Source organism: Ochotona princeps, chromosome 24, assembly GCF_030435755.1.
Source record: "Ochotona princeps isolate mOchPri1 chromosome 24, mOchPri1.hap1, whole genome shotgun sequence".
NCBI lineage: Eukaryota > Metazoa > Chordata > Mammalia > Lagomorpha > Ochotonidae > Ochotona > Ochotona princeps.
In genome coordinates, this window is record NC_080855.1 from 6,748,576 (window position 1) to 6,768,913 (window position 20,338).

At 56.0% G+C, this 20,338-nt stretch overlaps 1 protein-coding gene across 1 annotated transcript in view; it reads left to right on the forward strand.

Annotated features, from left to right (window-relative positions):
- Window positions 1–20,338, forward strand: part of SNX8 (sorting nexin 8) — a 37,322-nt gene that overhangs the window by 8,707 nt on the left and 8,277 nt on the right. The window contains exons 2-4 of the mRNA XM_004598152.2: window positions 16,097–16,287; window positions 17,817–17,934; window positions 20,149–20,270. Coding sequence (XP_004598209.2) covers window positions 16,097–16,287; window positions 17,817–17,934; window positions 20,149–20,270 — 431 coding nt within the window. The remainder of the gene's footprint in view (window positions 1–16,096; window positions 16,288–17,816; window positions 17,935–20,148; window positions 20,271–20,338) is intronic.

A 20,338-nucleotide genomic window follows, 5' to 3' on the forward strand; every position in this document is an offset into this window, starting at 1 on the left:
GATGGGTGCTGGCTGTGAGAAGGGGTGTGGGGCCAGTCGTGTGCGAGGCAGCTGGGACTCCAAGGGTGCAGTGCAGCCCGCTCGGTTGCTGTGTGCAGCTGGCAGTATTCCCCAGGCTGAGCGCGTGTGCACCCTGCGGCCCACGCTCTCCCTGTCAGATGTGTTACACGCCCCAGACACATGTCCACCAGAGATGCATTCCAGAGCGTTTGTGGTGGCCTCGTGTGTGGGAGGACGGACACGCCTGTGGCCTGGTGTTTCCAGCAGGTGTCCACAACGGTGAGACAAGCCATGTGCACAACCCACAGCAGCCCACTGTCGTGTGGTTGCCCACATGTGATAGCAGGACGGGCGCAGGCAAGCACGAAGGTTCCGAGCGGGGCTCCGGACCCCGTGTGCCTCTGTTGGAAGTGGCACGCTCATTCAGCTGGCCGCCTTAGGTACCTGCGCTGTTCCACATGCGTGTTCTCTTCCAGAATAAAATGTGTTGGGTGGGTAACATGCTGGCTCCGATGCTGTCGGCCTGGGGACAGCGGTGACCTGGGGGGCCGGCCGGTGGGGACAGTGGTGACCTGGGGGGCCGGCCGGCGGGGACAGCGGTGACCTGGGGGGCCGGCCGGCGGGGACAAGCGCATCATCTGTGTGTACGGATGTTTGTTCAACAGAAAAACAGCGGAATGTTCGTTTGCAGTTAAATTTCGGTGACAGATACTATATTCTTTCTGAATTTTTTAGGTTTATTTGTTAAGATTTATTTATTTTTATTGCAAAATCAGATATACAGAGAGGAAGATCTTCTGTCTGCTGATTCACTCTCCAAGTGACTGCAATGGCTGGAGCTGGTCTGATCTGAAGCCAGGAGCCAGGAACTTCCTCCAGGTCTCCCACGCAGGTGCAGGGTCCCAAGGCTTTGGGCCATTTCTGACTGCTTTCCCAGGCCAGAGGCAGGGAGCTGGGTGGCAAGTGGGGCAGCTGGGACATGAACCAGCCCCCACATGGGATCCTGGCGTTTGAAGGGTGTCGCTGTCCCGCAGCGATGGACTTGGTGCACGGAGCCGATAATAACACGCGTGGACCCCTGACTGATGGTCAAAAGCCGAGGTTTATTAGTAGCATCAGACTTTATACTCTGAGGGTCATATAGGATAAGGGAGGAAGTGCTGAGCTTATCAACAAAACCATTAATGCTTGTTTGGAACTCCTTTTGTCTTGTATATTCCACCAGGTGTTCTCATATACATATGCAGATGATATCCAATAAGGTATACAAAAGGTAGCCATTTGGTTATTCTCCTCCAAATATTATCCAACCAACTGTAGTCCTGTGCTCACTGACCTTTTCGGGTCACAATGTCCTCCTACAAATCCCCCTTCTGTGTTTTGTAAAATTAGGCCTGAATGATGTATGTAGGGGAAACATGCTCTTGGGAGAGCAGAAAAATCGGGAGAAACAATATTATTTAACCAAAAGCAGAGTGGCACAGGAACAGTGTAAAGACCAACATTGACATACATAGCAGCTGAGTTCAAGCATAACATCAAAGTTCTTTACAGTTACATCTTGTTTAGCATTAACAGTTTTAAATTAATAAAAGCTTTTCAGGGAGATTCTTAACCCAATTTAAATTTTGCAGTTTATAGAGGTTAAGCACAGTTTTGCATTTAACAATTGAAGAATAGAAAAGTTTTAGGTAGGTGAGCAGGGAAATCCCCAACAACTTAGTGAGTGAGGAAGAATTTAACTCTACATGGGACTCACAAGCAACCCTGATGGTTGGTGTAAGAGAGGGCTGGGAGCCAAGGCTGGAACTAGTTAAGAACTAGAGGAAGCTCCTCCTACAATCCTTTTCTCTCTGAGTGCCTCCCGGGGCTCCTGGCTTAAGTTCCCAGGTCACCAGACCCTATGAGCAGGGTACTGGGCTGCTTCAATCCCTTGTGAGAAATCCAATAGGAAAGGACTGACCTCAGAGTTCTCGGCCTCCAAGGGCACTCATCTTCCTTGTGATCTCCTTGGCAGTCGGGATACGGTTCTCGATGTCCTTGATGAGGCAGATATCCACTGCTTCTGCAGCGAAAGCACATGGGAGGCCTCCGGGGGTCTCCGGGACTAGGATAGAGGGCTCCTCTTATCCTCCTGCTCCACCCTGAGATCCCCCTTGCTCTATACACACAACCTCCTTTAAGAGGGTGTCAGAGTCGTCCTTGGATGCCACCACAAATTTCTATGGCTTTTCTAATGTCTAAGGTCATTAAAATCTATAAATAACAAGTTACACTTAAAGTCTTCCTCAAACATTCTAAGAAGGTGGAGAATTTCTCTGCACTCCTGACCTGTAGTAGAACCAGAGGAATATTAAACAAATTTAGCTTTTCAGTTCTTAGAGGCAGCTCCACTGGGGGTCCCATCTTCTCCAGGGGCAGCGTTGAGTTCAAGGGAATTGCAGCACTTTCGAGGTCAGATGAGCCAGTTTTGAGGATCCATCAGGAAATTCTAGGGACAAGAGCATAACCTTTCCCACGGATTATTAGTGTTTATCAAATGCATCATAATGTCAAGGACAGTTGCGCTTGATGCACCAATCTCTTAGGATCCCTCACGTCACCCGGTGTTGGAAGGGTTCTGGCCTCCTCCTCCTCCTCCAATGTCTCCTTGATGGAGATGGATCTTTCAGAATGAAGTCGCGAATTTGTCTTACTGCAGGCGCTTCCTCCGCTGAATGGAGTCCAGGGCTTTACATTACCAGCTGGCACCCACACAGGCTGCAGCTCAGTTTCTGGAAAAACACAAACAAACCCTCTTCCCACAGTTAGCAAGGGATCAGGATCTCTCCACTTGTGAGTGGCTGGGTCCCTCCATCAAACCAAAGGCATTTGTGTTGGGCCTGCAAGCAGCCTCTAGTGACGCAGAGCTGGTGCTCACCAGGAGACAAAATCTGAACAAAATTTAAGGTGAGTAAGACCAAATTAATGCATTTACAGGGGTAGCATATTCCCCCCTCTGCTTTTAAAGCATAACTTTAACATCTTTGTGATTTTACAATCCTATCAGAAAGCTCTGGGCATGGCTGCAGGTTGCCACAGCCCCAAGGCAACCTGCTCTTGATAAACAAACAGCAACACATGATAACAATTTGAAACAACTTTTTACAAAGGACAAAATGTTAAGACACACATGTATGCGCGCACACACACAGACACACACACACACTTTTGGAGACTTGAAAATATTATTCTCAACCAAGCTTAGTAGTAGTGTTCACCAAAAACCAGTAAGTGAAACCATTAAGTCAATAGTTTTGAACTGAGAAACTCAGACAAAAACATTGATCATGCTATGAAATCCCTCCATCAATCTAAAATTGCAAATTTCAGTCTTCCCAGCAATACAGCCATGCTAAGAATACATAATTAGCAACACAAACTAAAATTAAACCTTCACAACTCCATGGATGTATATAACGTTTTGACACAATAAAATTTTACTCCATTTGTTATTTGGCAATAATCTTAGTATAATCCAATAGCCTGGTCAACTGTCTCCACAAAACGGGAGATAGATCCGTTGGCATTCTTGAGGCCTCGTAAGAATACCAAGGGAATCCCTAGGATTTGAAACCTTTGAATTCTTAAATGCTTTTTTAAGGATAGCTAAAAATATCTGAAACAAGATTTGTTGTTGACATTAGCATAACACATGATAGATTACAATTGGTTATTGATGCGAGATCATCACTCAAATATCTTTAAAACAAATACAAAACCTTGACACATTAAAGGCAGTGAGAGATTTGATAACCAGCCAAAAACACAAGAATTACATTAATACATGCAATTAATACATGCAAACACTTTGTAGACAATGAATATCACATTAACTTATACCTTGAAATAATCAAATAGTGTTCGAGTTCAATTTTATACCAAATTATTTATGATAAAATTTCACATTTTTATTAAATGTCCCCCCAAAAAACCCTCAGGATTTACAAAAGCCTAGTATCTTCTTTGAATTCCAAGCTCCCAAAAGTTGCAATGGATATACAGATGAAGTCAGTTTGCTAAACATCTACCACAACAAAAGACCTTGAAATTGGTGATTATTGTGAAAGCTAGCCATCAAACTGAAGGCCAGCTTCCTCAGCATTATAAGATATTCCAAAAGACATGCGGTTACAACTTGGGTACATTAACAAACAAAACAGCAAACATTCACTTTATAATGATATAATGACATCACCCAAACACTCCTTAAAGCAAGAACATCGCTTTTGTTAATTTTAAACAATGAGAACGCAATGAGGCAGTGAACATAAAAATTAACTTAATATAAAGACTTGTACTTAAAAATTAGTATACATGATTAAGCAATGCTGTATAGGAAAAAGCACTATATGAATAACATGCATACACCACAACTGATTGGAATTTCAGCCTCCAGGATTTATACTTGCAGGGTGAGGAGCACAGGTGGGGCAATGAGACAGTGGCAGTTTTAAGTTTGTAGCTTCTCTGCAGATTCCCATTTTGTAAACCTGTGAATGTTTGGGACCTGGGGCTGGCCCCTCCCAGAGTCTTCTGGCCACGGGCATCTGCCATCACGGTCAAATTTGGATTTACATTCTTTTTTCCAGTGTTGGCACTTAGGACATATTCCAGGGGAGTGACTGTTAAAAGTATCCGCAGGGTATTTTTGAGTTGAAGGAAGCATTCGGCAATCTTTTCTAAGGTGTCCTGGCTTGCCACAATTAAAACATTTAGCCTTCATTTGTTTTTGAATAGCAAAAGTTTCAAGTGCTGCTAGGCGGGCACGGTGCTTAAATGTCCCTATGTTGCGACAGGCTTTCAAGTAACCCAGAAGATCCTCTCTTTCTTTTATAGGACGAATAACAGCCTGGCAGTCCTCATTCGCATTATCAAAGGCCAGTTGCTTTAACAACAATTTCCTAGTGCCTTCTCCCTTAACTTGTTTTTCTATAGAGTCTGTCAAACGTCTTACAAAATCAGCATAAGATTCTCTGGCTCCTTGAATGACTTTTGTATAACTGCCTGCAAATTCAGACCCAGTCTCAATTTTCTCCCATGCCCACAATGCTACGTCTCGTATATGCATGAGCGCAGCTTGAGGTAGCTGTATCTGTTGCTCTGTAGTAACCCACTGTCCATCTCCAACCAACATATCATAAGTCAGTTGTCCTCCACCAGGGAGTTGCCGACCTGATGCTCCTAAGGTTCGCAGTTTTTCCTTAGCCATATCGCTTCTCCACATTTTCCATTGTAAATATTGAGAAGGAGAAAACCCTATTTTTGCTATTACTTCAAAATCATAAGGAATCCAGTTTGCTCCCTGGCTCCAGCCATTTAAATATTCCCACACATAAGAAGAAGTAGGTCCGTAGGACACGCAAGCCTTTTTAAAAGCTATGATGGCATTAACATCTAGGCTTTCATAGGTAGGTTGGTTATTTTCTTGACTAAGTATGATTGGAAAAAGCAATCGGAATTCATGAGGTCTCCGGGGAACATCAGTCATTTGGAAACATTTTTGATCAGATTTAAGAGCAAGACGGCATGGGCTGATATTTAACTGTTGCTTTATCCCAGCCTCATTTACCTCACTAGAGAAATCCTGTGGTTTAACACTGAAAATTTTCTTTTTCTTAGTTCTGATTTCATCTTCAGTCACATTGTGGTAACATCTTCCAAGCTTTCTTTTCCTAATTTCCACATCTGTAGTATAAGGCCTTTCTCTTTTAGCTGCATTACAGTGGCATCTCCTCGTGGGAGGGTCTCTCACACATTCTTTCTCATCTTCATCTGTAGTAGAAGCCATTTCTTTCCTAGCCACATTACGGTGGCGTCTCCCGTTAGGGAAATCTCTCACGGGCTCCTCTTTGCTGTCCTCCTCATCTGTACTATGAGGCGTTTCTTTTTTAGCCATATTACAGCGTCCTTTCCTGTTAGGTGGGCCTCTTAAGGATTCCCTTTCTCTTTCTTCCTTGTCCGTACTATGAAACACTTCTTTTTTAGCTACATTCTGGGGGTGTCTCCCCTTAGAGGAATTTCTTGCAGATTCCCCTTCTAAAATTATAATAATAGCTCTAATTAAAGCCGATATAATCCAAAAACTAACTTGAATATCTTCTATCCTTCCGACCTTTTCACCATTTTTCTGAGTAAAATTCTTAAGTCCAGTTTCTAGTGTCCATTCATCTGGAGACCAAGGATTATATTCACTAACAAGCTCTAAATAAGAATGCAATTGCTGCCTAGTTATCTTCGTTCCACTTTTCACTAAAAAATTCTGCATAAGAGAGATAAAAGACTGTGCCCTACACTGGTTCTGGCCCATTGTCCCACTCACCACTTTCTGTGGGGGTCTCCGCTGCACTTTCTCTTCTTCTTTCAAGTCCCCGTTCAGGCGCCAGTTGTCGCTGTCCCGCAGCGATGGACTTGGTGCACGGAGCCGATAATAACACGCGTGGACCCCTGACTGATGGTCAAAAGCCGAGGTTTATTAGTAGCATCAGACTTTATACTCTGAGGGTCATATAGGATAAGGGAGGAAGTGCTGAGCTTATCAACAAAACCATTAATGCTTGTTTGGAACTCCTTTTGTCTTGTATATTCCACCAGGTGTTCTCATATACATATGCAGATGATATCCAATAAGGTATACAAAAGGTAGCCATTTGGTTATTCTCCTCCAAATATTATCCAACCAACTGTAGTCCTGTGCTCACTGACCTTTTCGGGTCACAATGTCCTCCTACAGAAGGGGGATGATTAGCCAATTGAATCATTGCACCAGCCCCTTAAGTAAATTTTTAACAAGTAGAATACCAGCTTGCCTGGCACTTTGTAGCCTCCTCGTGTAGGAAGAACCTGCTGGGGTGCCTGGGGGTGGGCAGGGACAAGCAGTCGGTGGGCAGCAGTGTCTAACCTGCGTTCAGTCTTTAGTTATATCGTGTTACTGAGTAGGACAGCGGGGCCACCATGCTGTGTGCGTGGGGTGCTGTCAGCATGTCAGGCTGACGTGAGGTGCCCTGCCCACGGCTCTTTGCCCTGGTGGCCGTGTTCCTGGGCCTCCCCGGCACTGGTTGGAGGCCATGACCTTGATGAGGATGAGGAAACGTGTGCTTCCGTTTCCTGAGAACAAGAGGCTGCCCGCTGTTCGGCCAAGTGGATTTGAAAGGCAGAGTGAGAGAGTGGGAGACGGCTCCTTCCACATGCTGCTCCACACAGCTGCGGGGCCGGGAGCCAGGGACTCTGTGTGGTCTCCAGGAGCCGGCCCCTGCCCTGCCTGGTGTGCAGGGTTAGCCGGGAAGCTGGCTTCGAGGTGGGGCTTAACCCCAGCCTCGTGAATGTGAGGCTGGGGCCTCCCTGGGGTGGAGTTACAACACCTGCCCAGCTTAGGGAAATTCTTTATCGGCAAGAGCAGGGTCTCCAGGAGCCTCCCACCGTGTTGACTGCTGCTGGTCTCCACTGCTGAGGGTCTCCACTGCTCGGGTTCAGTTTGCTTCTGTGAGAGAACAGCGTTCATGTGGCCTGTCTGAGTGTGCCAGGCAGCGACAGCATGAGCCGGCAGCAGCCCCTGCCCTGGGCTTGTTGGAAATGCAGATGTTCAGGCTCCCAGCACCTGCTGGCTGGGACAGCCCGGCGGGGTGACGCATGTGCAGTCTGAGGAGTTGGGGTGACTCTGACGTCTCCGACGCTCTGCAGCCAAGCTCTGCTGCCCGGGGTAGCCAGCTGCCCACTCAGAGACTCACGTCCTCCCTGGACCAGCCCGGGCACTGGGCCCTTCCTCACTGCCCTGCTCGCCAAGGCTGAGTGTCCACTCTCCACCCTGAATGGCGCTCTGCCCACTGTGTGGAGCCCAGCCAGGGCCTGGGCCTGGCACAGCAACAGGTGGCATGGGCTGGCCTCCAGGTGGCCGCACGTGCGAGGGGCTGCAGCTGCGTGTTCTGAGAACTTGTTCGCAGGGTCTTGTGCCTCGATGTGCACCCCATGCCCTGGTCTTGTGCCCGTGACTTCTGTACACTTGCCCACGTGCCACAGGTGTGCCAGCCGCTGCTGGGACGGGCGCTGCCACAGGCGTGCCAGTGTGAAGGTAGGCATCGCCAGCTGCTGGGAGGGGCGCTGCCACAGGCGTGCCAGTGTGAAGGTAGGCACCGCCAGCTGCTGGGAGGGGCACTGTCACAGGCGTGCCAGTGTGAAGGCATGCACCGCCAGCTGCTGGGAGGGGCACTGTCACAGGCGTGCCAGTGTGAAGGTAGGCACCGCCAGCCACTGCTGGGACGGGCGCTGCCACAGGCGTGCCAGTGTGAAGGCAGGCATTGCCAGCCGCTGCTGCTGGGACGGGCGCTGCCACAGGCATGCCAGTGTGAAGGCAGGCATTGCCAGCCGCTGCTGGGACGGGCACTACCACAGGCGTGCCAGTGTGAAGGCAGGCACCGCCAGCTGTTGCATGCTTCCCGGAGCAGTCGGCCGCTCCCGGGAGTGCATGGGGCTGCCCCCAGTCTGCGTGTCCCTGGGGCTTCCCCTCCGAGGACACCGTGGTGCTTTCTGATGTGTGGGTGACTGACTTGGAGCTCACAGACTCAAAGCTGGGAGGATCTGGAGTTTGGCTTGTACGGGACCACACAGTCAGTGGGGAGTGCTGGCTGGGGTGCCCGGCTCCTCCAGAGAAGCCTGCTTCTCGGCTCAGATGCCTGAGACGCTGCCCGGGTACTGGGACGGCATCCATGTGGGAGACTGCTAAAACTGTTGCCAAGTTTTCCTACTTTTAAAGATTTCCTGGGTGCAGTGTAGTGATGTAGCAAGCTAATTCCCTGCCCTGTACTGCTGGCATCCCACGTGGGCACCGGCTCGTGTCCCAGCTGCCCCACTTCCCATCCAGCTCCCTGCTGCTGGCCTGGGAAGGCAGCGGAGGACGGCCCAAAGCCTTGGGACTCTGCACTCATGTGGGGACCTGGAAGAAGCTCCTAGCTCCCGGCGGCTCAGCTCTGGCTGTTACGGCCATTTGGGGAGTGAAGCAGCGGATGGAAGATTCTGTCTCTGAAATTCTTCCAAGTAAAATAACTACATTTTTTAAAAGATTGCTTACTTATTCTGTCTCTCTCTCTCTCACACAGTCACTTCATCTGCTCCTTCACTTGCCAAGTGACTTCAAGGGCTGGTCTGGTCCCAGCCACCCAGGAACCTGGAACTCTGTGAGGACTCCCACATGGGTGCCAGCTGCTGCCTTGCCAGGGCGGGCTAGCAGGGAGCTGGGCTGGATAGACAGCACCTGGGACTCGACCTGGCCCTGTGATTTGGGATGCTGGCATCACACGCCGTGCTGTCCCTGCTGGTGATTCAGGCAGTGGGGTGTGTGTGGGTGAGCCTTCCTGCTGGCCTCCGGGGGGCTCACAGAATTGGGGTGGCATTTCAGGACCAGAGAGCCAGGAGGGCAATGGCAGAGCCACAAGCAGGCGCGACTGCGGCTCAGGTCTTCCGGAAACCCATTCTGGGAATTCTATACTAGGTCACTTCCTGGGATTTGCTGCTGGATTTGCTCCAGCCCTCTTCTCTCTGAGTCAGGCTGGACCCTTGTCAGCAGCTTTTCAGCACGGGCCTGGCTGGACCCTCGTCTGTCCTGCGTTCCCAGGGGCTGGCTGGACCCTTGTCTGACCTGTGCTCTTTGAGGGCTGAGTGGACGCGGTGGGTCTCCTGGTGGGCCGTTGTCTGTCCTGTGTTCTCGGGGACTGGGTGGACGTGGTGGATCTCCCGTTGGACCCTTGTCCTGTGTTCTGGGGGGGCTGGCTGGACGTGGTGGGTCTCCTGGTGGGCCCTCGTCTGTCCTGTGTCCTTGGGGGGCTGGGTGGATGTGGTGGGTCTCCCAATGGACCCTCGTCTGTCCTGTGTTTTTGGGCGGCGGGGTGGACGTGGTGGGCCTCCCAGGCCTGGTGCCAGGGGCCGCCCCGTCCGGAGCAGGGGTCTTTCTGGTGAGAGTGCTGTGACCCTGCCAGTAGGTGCAGCTAAGTGTCGTTCCTGTGGAAGACCGGGCCTGTCTGTTCTGGGGGCATGCACCCCACCCAATGCCCGTGTGGCTGCCCTGGTTTCCAGTACGGTAACATGGGAGCCGGGTGGCACTGAGGGCCATGGGCCTGTAGGAGGTGAGCTCCGGGGTTGGCTGGCCGCCTGAGTTCATCCTCCCAGCACCCCAGCAGTCAGAGTTGGGGTGCTCCTCTTGGCTGGCCGCTCGGTAATCATCGCTGGGTCTGCAGGCTGCCTGGGAGGACAGTGATTTCCAGGGGAAAGTCACAAAAAGCAGAGTGCGCTTAGCAGAGAAGACCGCAGGCTATTGGCGGATTTTCTGTTTGGCTGTCTCCCATGCTGGGCGCAGCGACATGAGGGCTTGGGAGCCTGACTCCCAGCTGGGCGCAGGGCCGTGAGAGCTTGGGAGCCTGTCTCCCAGCTGGGCGCAGGGCCGTGAGAGCTTGGGAGCCTGTCTCCCAGCTGGGCGTAGCGACACAAGGACTGGGAGCCTGACTCCCAGCTGGGCGCAGGGATATGAGAGCTTGGGAGCCTGACTCCCAGCTGGGTGTAGCAACAGGAGCCTGACTCCCAGCTGGGCGCAGGGCCGTGAGAGCTTGGGAGCCTGTCTCCCAGCTGGGCGTAGCGACACAAGGACTGGGAGCCTGACTCCCAGCTGGGCGCAGGGACATGAGAGCTTGGGAGCCTGACTCCCAGCTGGGTGTAGCGACAGGAGCCTGTCTCCCAGCTGGGTGCAGGGACGTGAGAGCTTGGGAGCCTGACTCCCAGCTTTGCGCAGTGACAGGAGCCTGTCTCCCAGCTGGGCGCAGGGACACAAGGACTAGGAGCCGTCTTCCCCTGCTTTCCCAGGCATGTCAGCAGGGAACTGCGTGAGAGGGTGGAGCAGTGAGACACAGAGCGGTGCCCATATGGGATACCAGCACTGCAGGTGGAGGTTAAGGGGTTGTAAGTTTGTTTTTCTTTAAGGACTTGCTTCTTGGGCCAGTAGTGTGGCATAGCGGGTTAAGCTACGCCACCAGCAGTGCTGTCATCTCCTATGAGCGCTGGTTCGAGTTTCAGCTGCTCCACTTCTGATGCAGCTCCTTGTCAATGTGCTGGGAAGGCAGCAGAGGCTGGCCCGCCTGCCTGGGCCCTTGTACCCATGTGGCGAGATGCAGCCACGGCCGTGCCCGCGGGACTCCCATTGCACCAGTCCCACACTGGCTGGACTGCAGTCGCATTTCACATGCGTCCCGTGGCTTGCAGACGGGGTGGGGACCTGAGGAGGCTGAGCTGCTGCCTGAGAAATGCTCACCTCTGCTGAGCCGTGCCAGCCCAGAAAGTCTTTCCGAATCCTAGAAACTAGCCAGACCCGCAGCAGTGCAGGGTGCAGTTACTGAGGTGCTGGAGGCAAGATGAGCTCGCGCTGGTCCGCGGCGGAGCCTTCGTCTGTGGGACAGGTCTGTGCAGACACAGGCGCGCTAAGGCCCGGCCCGCCCGCAGCCCCTGAAGCTGGAGGAACCGGGTGCGCCCCACCCTCTCCGGCACCCGCTGCCCCCTGCCTGCGGGGTGGGGGTGTGGGCCTGCAGAGCTGCACATGGCACCTCGCGTGACGAGCTATCGCACAGCGTCTGACTGCAGATGTGCCGTTAGCCTCACAAAGCTGCGAGCCAGCGTGGCCCGGCCGGTGGGCAGAGTCGGAGGGACGGTGCCCGAGGAGGCCCTGGCCTTGGACTGGGGGACGCAGCTCTGGGTGTGCTCACCTCGTTGGAGCAGACCGTGCAGACAGAGTCAAGGGAGCGGTGGGAACACGGCTTCTCTGCAAACAGCAGGGGATGTCGTGGCTGAGAGCCAGATGGAAGTGCTGGAGCCGCAGGGCTGGGGAGGGAAGTTAGCAGCAAAGCCGAAGATGGGCCAACTCAGGTGGGGAACAAGGGAACCTGCAGAGCGTCCCTGGGCACCATGGGTGCTTGTCCATTGCGGCGGCTCGCCACCCCTTGGATGCCCGTGGCCCCTGCCCAGGTGCTGGGCTCTGCCTCTTACAGAGCGGTAGGGGTAGTTTCCTACGAGCGCATTGCCACCGTGGCTGTGCCCCAAGGATTCGGCTGGTGGGTATCTGCTTGTCCATCAGCCACGGGCAAAGCTTTGGAGGAGGGTACACACCCTCACCCGTTTTAAAGTTGTCATTCTCTGCCCCCGTGCCTGTCACTGCTTGTGAGGCTGCCATGTGTATTTCATTCCGGATCCCCTAGCAAACGTGTGATCTGCATATACGTTCCTGGGCAGAACCATCCCTCCTGACTGTGCCGGCCTGCTCATCTCCTGTCTGCCCTCATCTCCTGTGTGCCAGACACACCGGCTTCGCTTTTCCCAGAGAGGCGGTTTCATTCCAGCGGGTGGAAGCAGAGGGCACGCAGCAGCAGCCCTGCACTGCTGGCCACCTGGACAGCAGAACCCAGGACAGTGCCCTGCCCTGCTGGGGTACACACACGCACACACACACACACACACAGAGGACAGTGCCCTGCCCTGCTGGGGTACACACACGCACACACACACACAGAGGACAGTGCCCTGCGCTGCTGGGGTACACACATACACACACACACACAGAGGACAGTGCCCTGCCCTGCGCTGCTGGGGTACACACACACACACACACACACACACACAGAGGACAGTGCCCTGCCCTGTGCTGCTGGGGTACACATACGCGCACACACACACACACACACACACACACAGAGTATAGCGCCCTGCCCTGCTAGGGTATACATGCAGTCCTGTGTGTACATGCACACACATACAATCCTACATGCACACACATGTGCCAACCTGTGCTGTGAGATGCACACACCCAGCCCTGCTGTCACTCTTAGGACCCACGTTGCATCGCCTTGCCCTGCAGCGCAGGTGGTTCAGAATGGACCTCCCATCCGTGGGTGGGCAGATCCACCTGGGGCCTGGCTACCGTGTGCCCTGCAGCAAGTCAGGTGCAGGGTTGGGTCATGCAGAGGCCACTCCTCGTCTCCAGCGAATCCTGGAAGCGGCATGCCAGGGTGCGGGTCTCGGGGTGACTTGGGAACAGGTGGCCTGCAGAGCTGTGGTCTGAGCACGCTGGAGCCTTGAAAGCACGGGCTTCTGAATACACACACCCTCACACACACAACCACATAGTCACATGTACACACCCTCACACACATGCAGTCACATGTACACACCCTCACACACCCTCACACAGTCACATGTACACACCCTCACACACACAACCACACACACAGTCACATGTACACACCCTCGCACACATGCAGGCACATGTACACACCCTCACACACAGCCACACATGCAGGCACATGTACACAGCCTGCCACACACAACCACACACAGTCACATGTACACACCCTCACACACATGCAGGCACATGTACACACCCTCTCACACACACAACCACACAGTCACAGGTACACACCCTCACAGCCACACGCAGTCACATGTACACACCCTCACACACATGCACACACAGTCACATGTTTTTCAGAAATGTCCATTCCTCCACACATTCGCGTGCAGACACGTCTCTCACCCACATTCACAGACACATACCCACCCTCTCCCACAGGGAACATGGCCATGTGCACTCACACACACTCCTGCACGCCAGGAGGCCATGTGTGCACACAGTCTGCTCAGCCAGGCGCACCTCTGGTATCAGGGCCATTTATTTTTTAAAAAAGTCTTATTTATTTTTATTTTTATTTATTTATTTATTTTAAGATTTATTCATTTTATTACAGCCAGATATATACAGAGGAGGAGAGACAGAGAGGAAGATCTTCCATCCGATGATTCACTCCCCAAGTGAGCCGCAACGGGCCGATGCGCGCCGATCCGAAGCCGGGAACCAGGAACCTCTTCCGGGTCTCCCACGCGGGTGCAGGGTCCCAAAGCTTTGGGCCGTCCTCAACTGCTTTCCCAGGCCACAAGCAGGGAGCTGGATGGGAAGTGGAGCTGCCGGGATTAGAACCGGCGCCCATATGGGATCCCGGGCTTTCAAGGCGAGGACTTTAGCCGCTAGGCCACGCCGCTGGGCCCCTATTTATTTTTATGGAAAGTCAGATTTACAGAGAGGAGAGGCAGAGAAAGATCTTCCATCTGCTGCTTCACTCCCCAAGTGGCTGCAATGGCTAGAGCTGAGCCAATTCAAAGCGAGGAACCTGGAGCCTCTTCTGGGTCTCCCACACAGGTGCAGGGTTCTAAGCCCCTGGGCCATCCTTGATTGCTTTCCCAGGCCACAGGCAGGGAGCTGGATGGGGAGCGGGGCTGCTGGGACATGAACTGGCATCCATTTGGATCCCAGTGTGTGCAAGGTGAGGACTTTAGCCACCAGGCTACTGTGCCTGGCCCCTGCCTCAGGTTTATTGTACTTAATTACGGCAGTTATAACTTGGCGGAATCACAAGTAGGAGAGTTGCTGATCTTCCTCTGCCTCGTGGTTGCTTTGCCCTGGAGCAGGTGCCCTGGAGTGTGTGCCCTGGAGTCGGTGCCCCGGAGTAGGTGCCCTGGAGTGGGTACCCTGGAGCAGGTGCCCTGGAGTGGGTGCCTTGGAGTAGGTGCCCCGGAGTAGGTGCCCTGGAGCGGGTGCCCCGGAGTGGGTGCCCCAGAGTGGGTGCCCTGGAGTGGGTACCCTGGAGTGGGTGCCCCGAAGTGGGTGCCCCGGAGTAGGTGCCCTGGAGTGGGTACCCTGGAGTGGGTACCCCGGAGTGGGTGCCCCGGAGTAGGTGCCCTGGAGTGGGTACCTGGAGCGGGTGCCCCGGAGTAGGTGCCCCGGAGTGGGTGCCCCGGAGTGGGTACTCTGGAGTGGGTGCCCTGGAGCGGGTGCCCCGGAGTAGGTGCCCTGGAGCAGTTGGTTGCCCTGGAGCGGGTGCTCTGGAGTAGGTGCCCCGGAGCGGGTGCCCTGGAGCGGGAGGTCCTGACGAGAATGGTCCTTGCGTTGTCGAGGAGGGATCCTGGCTTCTTGTGAGGACGGAGGGCTGCGATGGCCAGTCCCTGGCTCTGCTGTCCTCGTGGCAGCGCCTGCCCCCCCCAGAGGGCACCCCCACTTTGCTGTTGTTTCTTTTCCTCTTCCCCCCACACCGAGAACTCTCCATGTATTAAAAACCAAACGGGGCGTGCACTTGCAGCTGATGCCTGGTGGAGTGCTTGGGTTCGATGCCTGGCTGTGGCTTCTGAGCCTGACTTCCTGCTGCTACAGAGCCTGGTATCCTGGTTGGGGTCCTGCCACCCGTCGGGCAGAGCCTGGCCTGGCGCCGGGCAGCTGGATGTCGGAGGACTGAGCCAGGAGACTTCCTGTCAGAGAACAGGTTTGTGAGCAACCCGAGCCGCACTGGCCTGACTTGTGATTACTGCGGCTGCCGTCGGCCCGTGAAGCCTGTCAGCTTTTGGTTGTGGTTGTGCTTCGTGCTGTATGATCGGAAGTGTGTTCTCGTCCTGCGAACCCCGAATGTGGAGGCTCTCGTCCTGCGAACCCTGAATGTTGAGGCTCAGTCCCTTGGCTCTCATGGCTGGGACCCTCGCTGGCAACAGGCATGCATGAGTTAGTGTGGTTGTGTGGTGTGTGAGAGAAATGTGCGTGGACACGTAGGTGACGGTGTGTTTCCTTCATGGGCTCTGAGAGGGGAGCGGCTGGCCCTTCATGTGATCCTGCGTGGACACGTAGGTGACGGTGTGTTTCCTTCGTGGAGCCCCTTCCGTGGGCTCCGAGAGGGGAGCGGCTGGCCCTTCATGTGATCCTGCGTGGACATGTAGGTGACGGTGTGTTTCCTTCATGGGCTCTGAGAGGGGAGTGGCTGGCCCTGCACGTGAGCTGCTGGCATTTCACCTTACTTCCTGACCGTGTCGATCTGACTTGCCGGGTGTGTTGTTGACTGGCACGCAGGTACGGCCCCTGGATGCTGGCTCCCAGGAGCAGGGGACGGCCTCATGGCGTGTGTGGAGTGTGGCGCGGCCAGAGTCCACCCGCGGGCTCCAGCGCGGGCAGCCGTTGAAGCCATGTTCCCACCGGCACTCGCTGTGTTCCCTGCAGACTTGCCAACGCCCCAGCTCGTCGGGCAGAGGGACGCCGACCACACGCAGATGCAGATGCCTGAGGGGCCTCCACTGCTGCTGTCCTGCACGTTGCAGGACCTGCTGGCCAAGGACAGCGTGCAGGTGGCGCTCATCCCCGAGAAGAAGGGCCTGTTCCTGAAGCACGTGGAATACGAGGTCTCAAGCCAGGCGAGTTGCACGCTGGGCAGGAGGGCGTAGGGGGCAGTGGTGGCGGGATGGCAGGCTTGGGGCAGGAGAAGGCTGAGGAGAGGGCCATCCTACCTGGCTAGAAGGGACAGTCCAGGGACTGGCCATGGTGTAGTACGTTAAACCGGCATCCCTTAAGGGTGTTGGTTCAAGTCCTGCCTGCTCCACTTTCCTGGGCAGGGCAGGGCCTGGGCAGGGCAGGACTGAGGGAACCAGCAGGCATGGGCCTGGGGAGGGCAGGGCCTGGGGAGGGCAGGGCCTGGGGAGGGTAGGGCTGAGGGAACCAGCAGGCATGGGCCTGGGCAGGGCCTGGGCAGGGCAGGGCTGAGGGAACCAGCAGGCATGGGCCTGGGGAGGGCCTGGGCAGGGCAGGGCTGAGGGAACCAGCAGGCATGGGCCTGGGCAGGGCCTGGGCAGGGCAGGGCTGAGGGAACCAGCAGGCATGGGCCTGGGCAGGGCCTGGGGAGGGCAGGGCTGAGGGAAGCACTTGGGCACTTGCGCATGGGGGCCCCAGGCCGGGCTCGTTGGCCGCTGCTCTGGCCCGGCCCTGGCCGCTCTGGCCACTTGGGGAGAGAAACAGTAGATGGGTGCTCCCTACTGTCATTCTGCCTTTTGAAAAAAGGGTTTAAAAAACAAAAAGATTTATTTATTTCTATTGCAAAGTCAGATATACAGAGAGGAGGAGAGAAAGAGAGGATGTTCCGTCCGATGATTCACTCCCCAAGTGGCCGCAACGGCTGAAGCTGAGCCGATCCGAAGCCAGGAACCTCTTCTGGGTCTCCCACACGGGTGCAGGGTCCCAAGGCTTTGGGCCGTCCTCGACTGCTTTCCCAGGACACAGGCAGGGAGCTGGATGGGAAGTGGAGCTGCCGGGATTAGAACAGGCGCCCATATGGGCTTTCAAGACAAGGACTCAAGCCGCTAGGCCACCACACCGGGCCCAGTATTCCGAGATTTCAAAACTTTCTTTTACCAAACAAACCTCTTGTAATGTTAGTCGCCACAAGCCGTTTGAGGTTCCCTGTCAATGCGTGTTCTGCATAGGAGCTATGTCGGAACCCCAGGATGGTGAGTTGTGGAGCTCCTGTCCTGAGTCCTCCTGACGCTGTCCCGCTCATGGGTCAGGGACTCCAAGCAGTGACTGACGGGCTGGCCTGTGGTGCTGGCTGTCGAAAGGCAGAGGGTCACCCAGTGTCCATCTGGCTGGACTGAGCCAGGCTGCAGCCTGGAGTCCGGAGCTCCATCCAGACCTTCCTCGGGCAGGGCCTCAAGCCGTGAGCCATCCGTTGTGCTTTCCCAGGCGCAGAAGCAGGGGCTGGGTGGGAAGCAGGACTGCCTGAGCCTGTGTTCTGGAGGGGCTGCTGCTGTCCCTGGGGCACCTGCCCTGCGGATGGACTGGCTAGCACAGGTTCCCTGGATCCCACCAAATGGCAGGAGGCAGGGTGGATTCGGGAGGGATGTGCGGCCCCGCTCATGATGGCCTGTCTGACCCCTGATCGCTTCTCCTTTAGCGCTTCAAGTCCTCCGTGTACAGACGGTACAATGACTTTGTGGTCTTCCATGAGATGCTGCTGCTCAAGTTCCCGTACCGCATGGTGCCAGCCCTTCCACCCAAGAGGATGCTTGGAGGTACAGCTGGGGCCAGGGCCAGCGGGGTGAGCGCACTCACCATGGTGGCATTGCTGCCATTTCCTGGGCGATGCCGGAAGCCAGTGCTCCCTGCTGGTGTCCCGGAGGGGCCAGCCACAGGACTGTGGCAGGAAAAGCTGCAGCTGGGTGGCCCTGGACTTGCTACGATGCCTGCTACACGAGGGGTGTGAGGGTGATGGGGTGTGAGGGTGACGGGGGTGTGAGGGTGACGGGGGGTGTGAGGGTGACGGGGGGGCGTGAGGGTGACGGGGGTGTGAGGGTGACGGGGGGCGTGAGGGTGACGGGGGGCGTGAGGGTGACGGGGCGTGAGGGTGACGGGGGCGTGAGGGTGACGGGGGGCGTGAGGGTGACGGGGGGCGTGAGGGTGACAGGGTGTGAGGGTGACGGGGGGGCGTGAGGGTGACGGGGGCGTGAGGGTGACGGGGGGGCGTGAGGGTGACGGGGGCGTGAGGGTGACGGGGGGCGTGAGGGTGATGGGCGTGAGGGTGACGGGGGGGTGTGAGGGTGACGGGGGGTGTGAGGGTGACGGAGGGGTGTGAGGGTGACGGGGGCGTGAGAGTGACGGGGGGCGTGAGGGTGATGGGCGTGAGGGTGACGGGGGGGTGTGAGGGTGACGGGGGGTGTGAGGGTGACGGAGGGGTGTGAGGGTGATGGGGCGTGAGGGTGATGGGGTGTGAGGGTGATGGGGTGTGAGGGTGATGGGGTGTGAGGGTGACGGGGGGTGTGAGGGTGACGGAGGGGTGTGAGGGTGACGGAGGGGTGTGAGGGTGACGGGGGGCGTGAGGGTGATGGGGCGTGAGGGTGATGGGGTGTGAGGGTGATGGGGTGTGAGGGTGACGGGGGGGCATGAGGGTGATGGGGTGTGAGGGTGATGGGGGGCGTGAGGGTGACGGGGGTGTGAGGGTAATGGGGTGTGAGGGTGATGGGGTGTGAGGGTGACGGGGGGGCGTGAGGGTGACGGGGGCGTGAGGGTGATGGGGTGTGAGGGTGATGGGGGTGTGAGGGTGATGGGTCTGATACCTTCAGTTCTGGGCCCTCGTGGGAAGCACACTGTGGACAAGGGGCTGTGGCTGCCCAGGAATGAGCGAAGGGGTCTCCCCGGTTCTCTCAGCACAGAGACCAGGACCACCAGGACTCCTGTGGCAGGGGATTCGGGTGCCCAGAATCCTGTTGGTACCTTCATTGGCGTCTTCTTGGCAACCCAAGAACCTGCTCTGTGGGCACTCCAGCCTCCTTGTGTCTAGCAGGGCATTGGGTCTGCCTCCTGGGGAGATTACGTAGCTGGTGCTGCCGTGTGCAGATTGGCTAGGAGTGCTGGGATGACGCAGGGGCCCAGGAGCCCCTCCTGCTCGGAGTCTCCCCAGGGTTCCAGAGCCCAGGGCTCTGTCCTCCTGGCTGCCCACCCTGGGTCTCACCCTCTCCCCGACAGCCTGTCCCGAGTCCTGTGTGAGGGTGCTGGGCTGGCAGCCAGAGCTAGCCACTTGGTTTCCCCTGATTTCCCAGCCCTCCCGGGACGCCTGTGTCCTGGGCTGGGAAGGTAGCCTGTGGTGTCGAGCGGTGGTCAGGTCCAGCACCTGAGAATCCCCTGAGCTGTGCAGACGTGGTTTGTCCCTGACTGGCCACTGTGGGGTGGAGCGAGCTGTTCCCTTCACGCTGAAGGTACGAGGAGCACTCAGGGCGCAGGTCAGAAGTGCTGTGGCTGGTGTTGAGTGCCCAGGGCGAGCGTGTCCCTTGGCATTCAGCAGGCCAGCTTTTCCTGGAGCACGTGGGCATTCTCCCACGGTGGCAGCTTCGATGTAACATGTGAAGTTGCACTTGCTGCCCACTGTGGTCAGATTTGAATGTCCTTAGCAGCCCGCGTGCTTCCCCAGCTCTCTTGAAGTGAAGACCCGCCCAAAGAAAGCAGTGCGTGGGCGGGCCTTTGCAGGGGCTGCAGGGGCTGCAGGGGCTGCAGGGGCCGGAGCAGGAGGCAGAGCCCCAGGTGTTTTCAGAGCAGGTGACCAGGGAGCGCCAGGCTGGTTTCCAGCCCTTGTGGTTGGATAGACAGAGCTGTTCCTGACCGTGGAGGGAGGGGCTCTGGGTGTCCACCTCAAGCTGCAGGGCGCACCCTGGCCCTTGGCTGAGACCCTCGGTGCCCCGCTGCTGCAGGAGCCTGGGTGCGCTGGGCTGGTGGGTAACCTGTTCCCCGTGCAGCCGACAGGGAGTTCATTGAGGACCGCAGGAGGGCCCTGAAGCGCTTCCTCAACCTCGTGGCTCGGCACCCCCCGCTCTGTGAGGACATTCTGCTCAAGCTCTTCCTCTCCTTCAGCGGCCCCGTAAGTGCCCCCCCCCCCGCACCCCAGGCTCCCCTGAGGCCCCACACTCCGTGCCCAGCTCCTCTTCC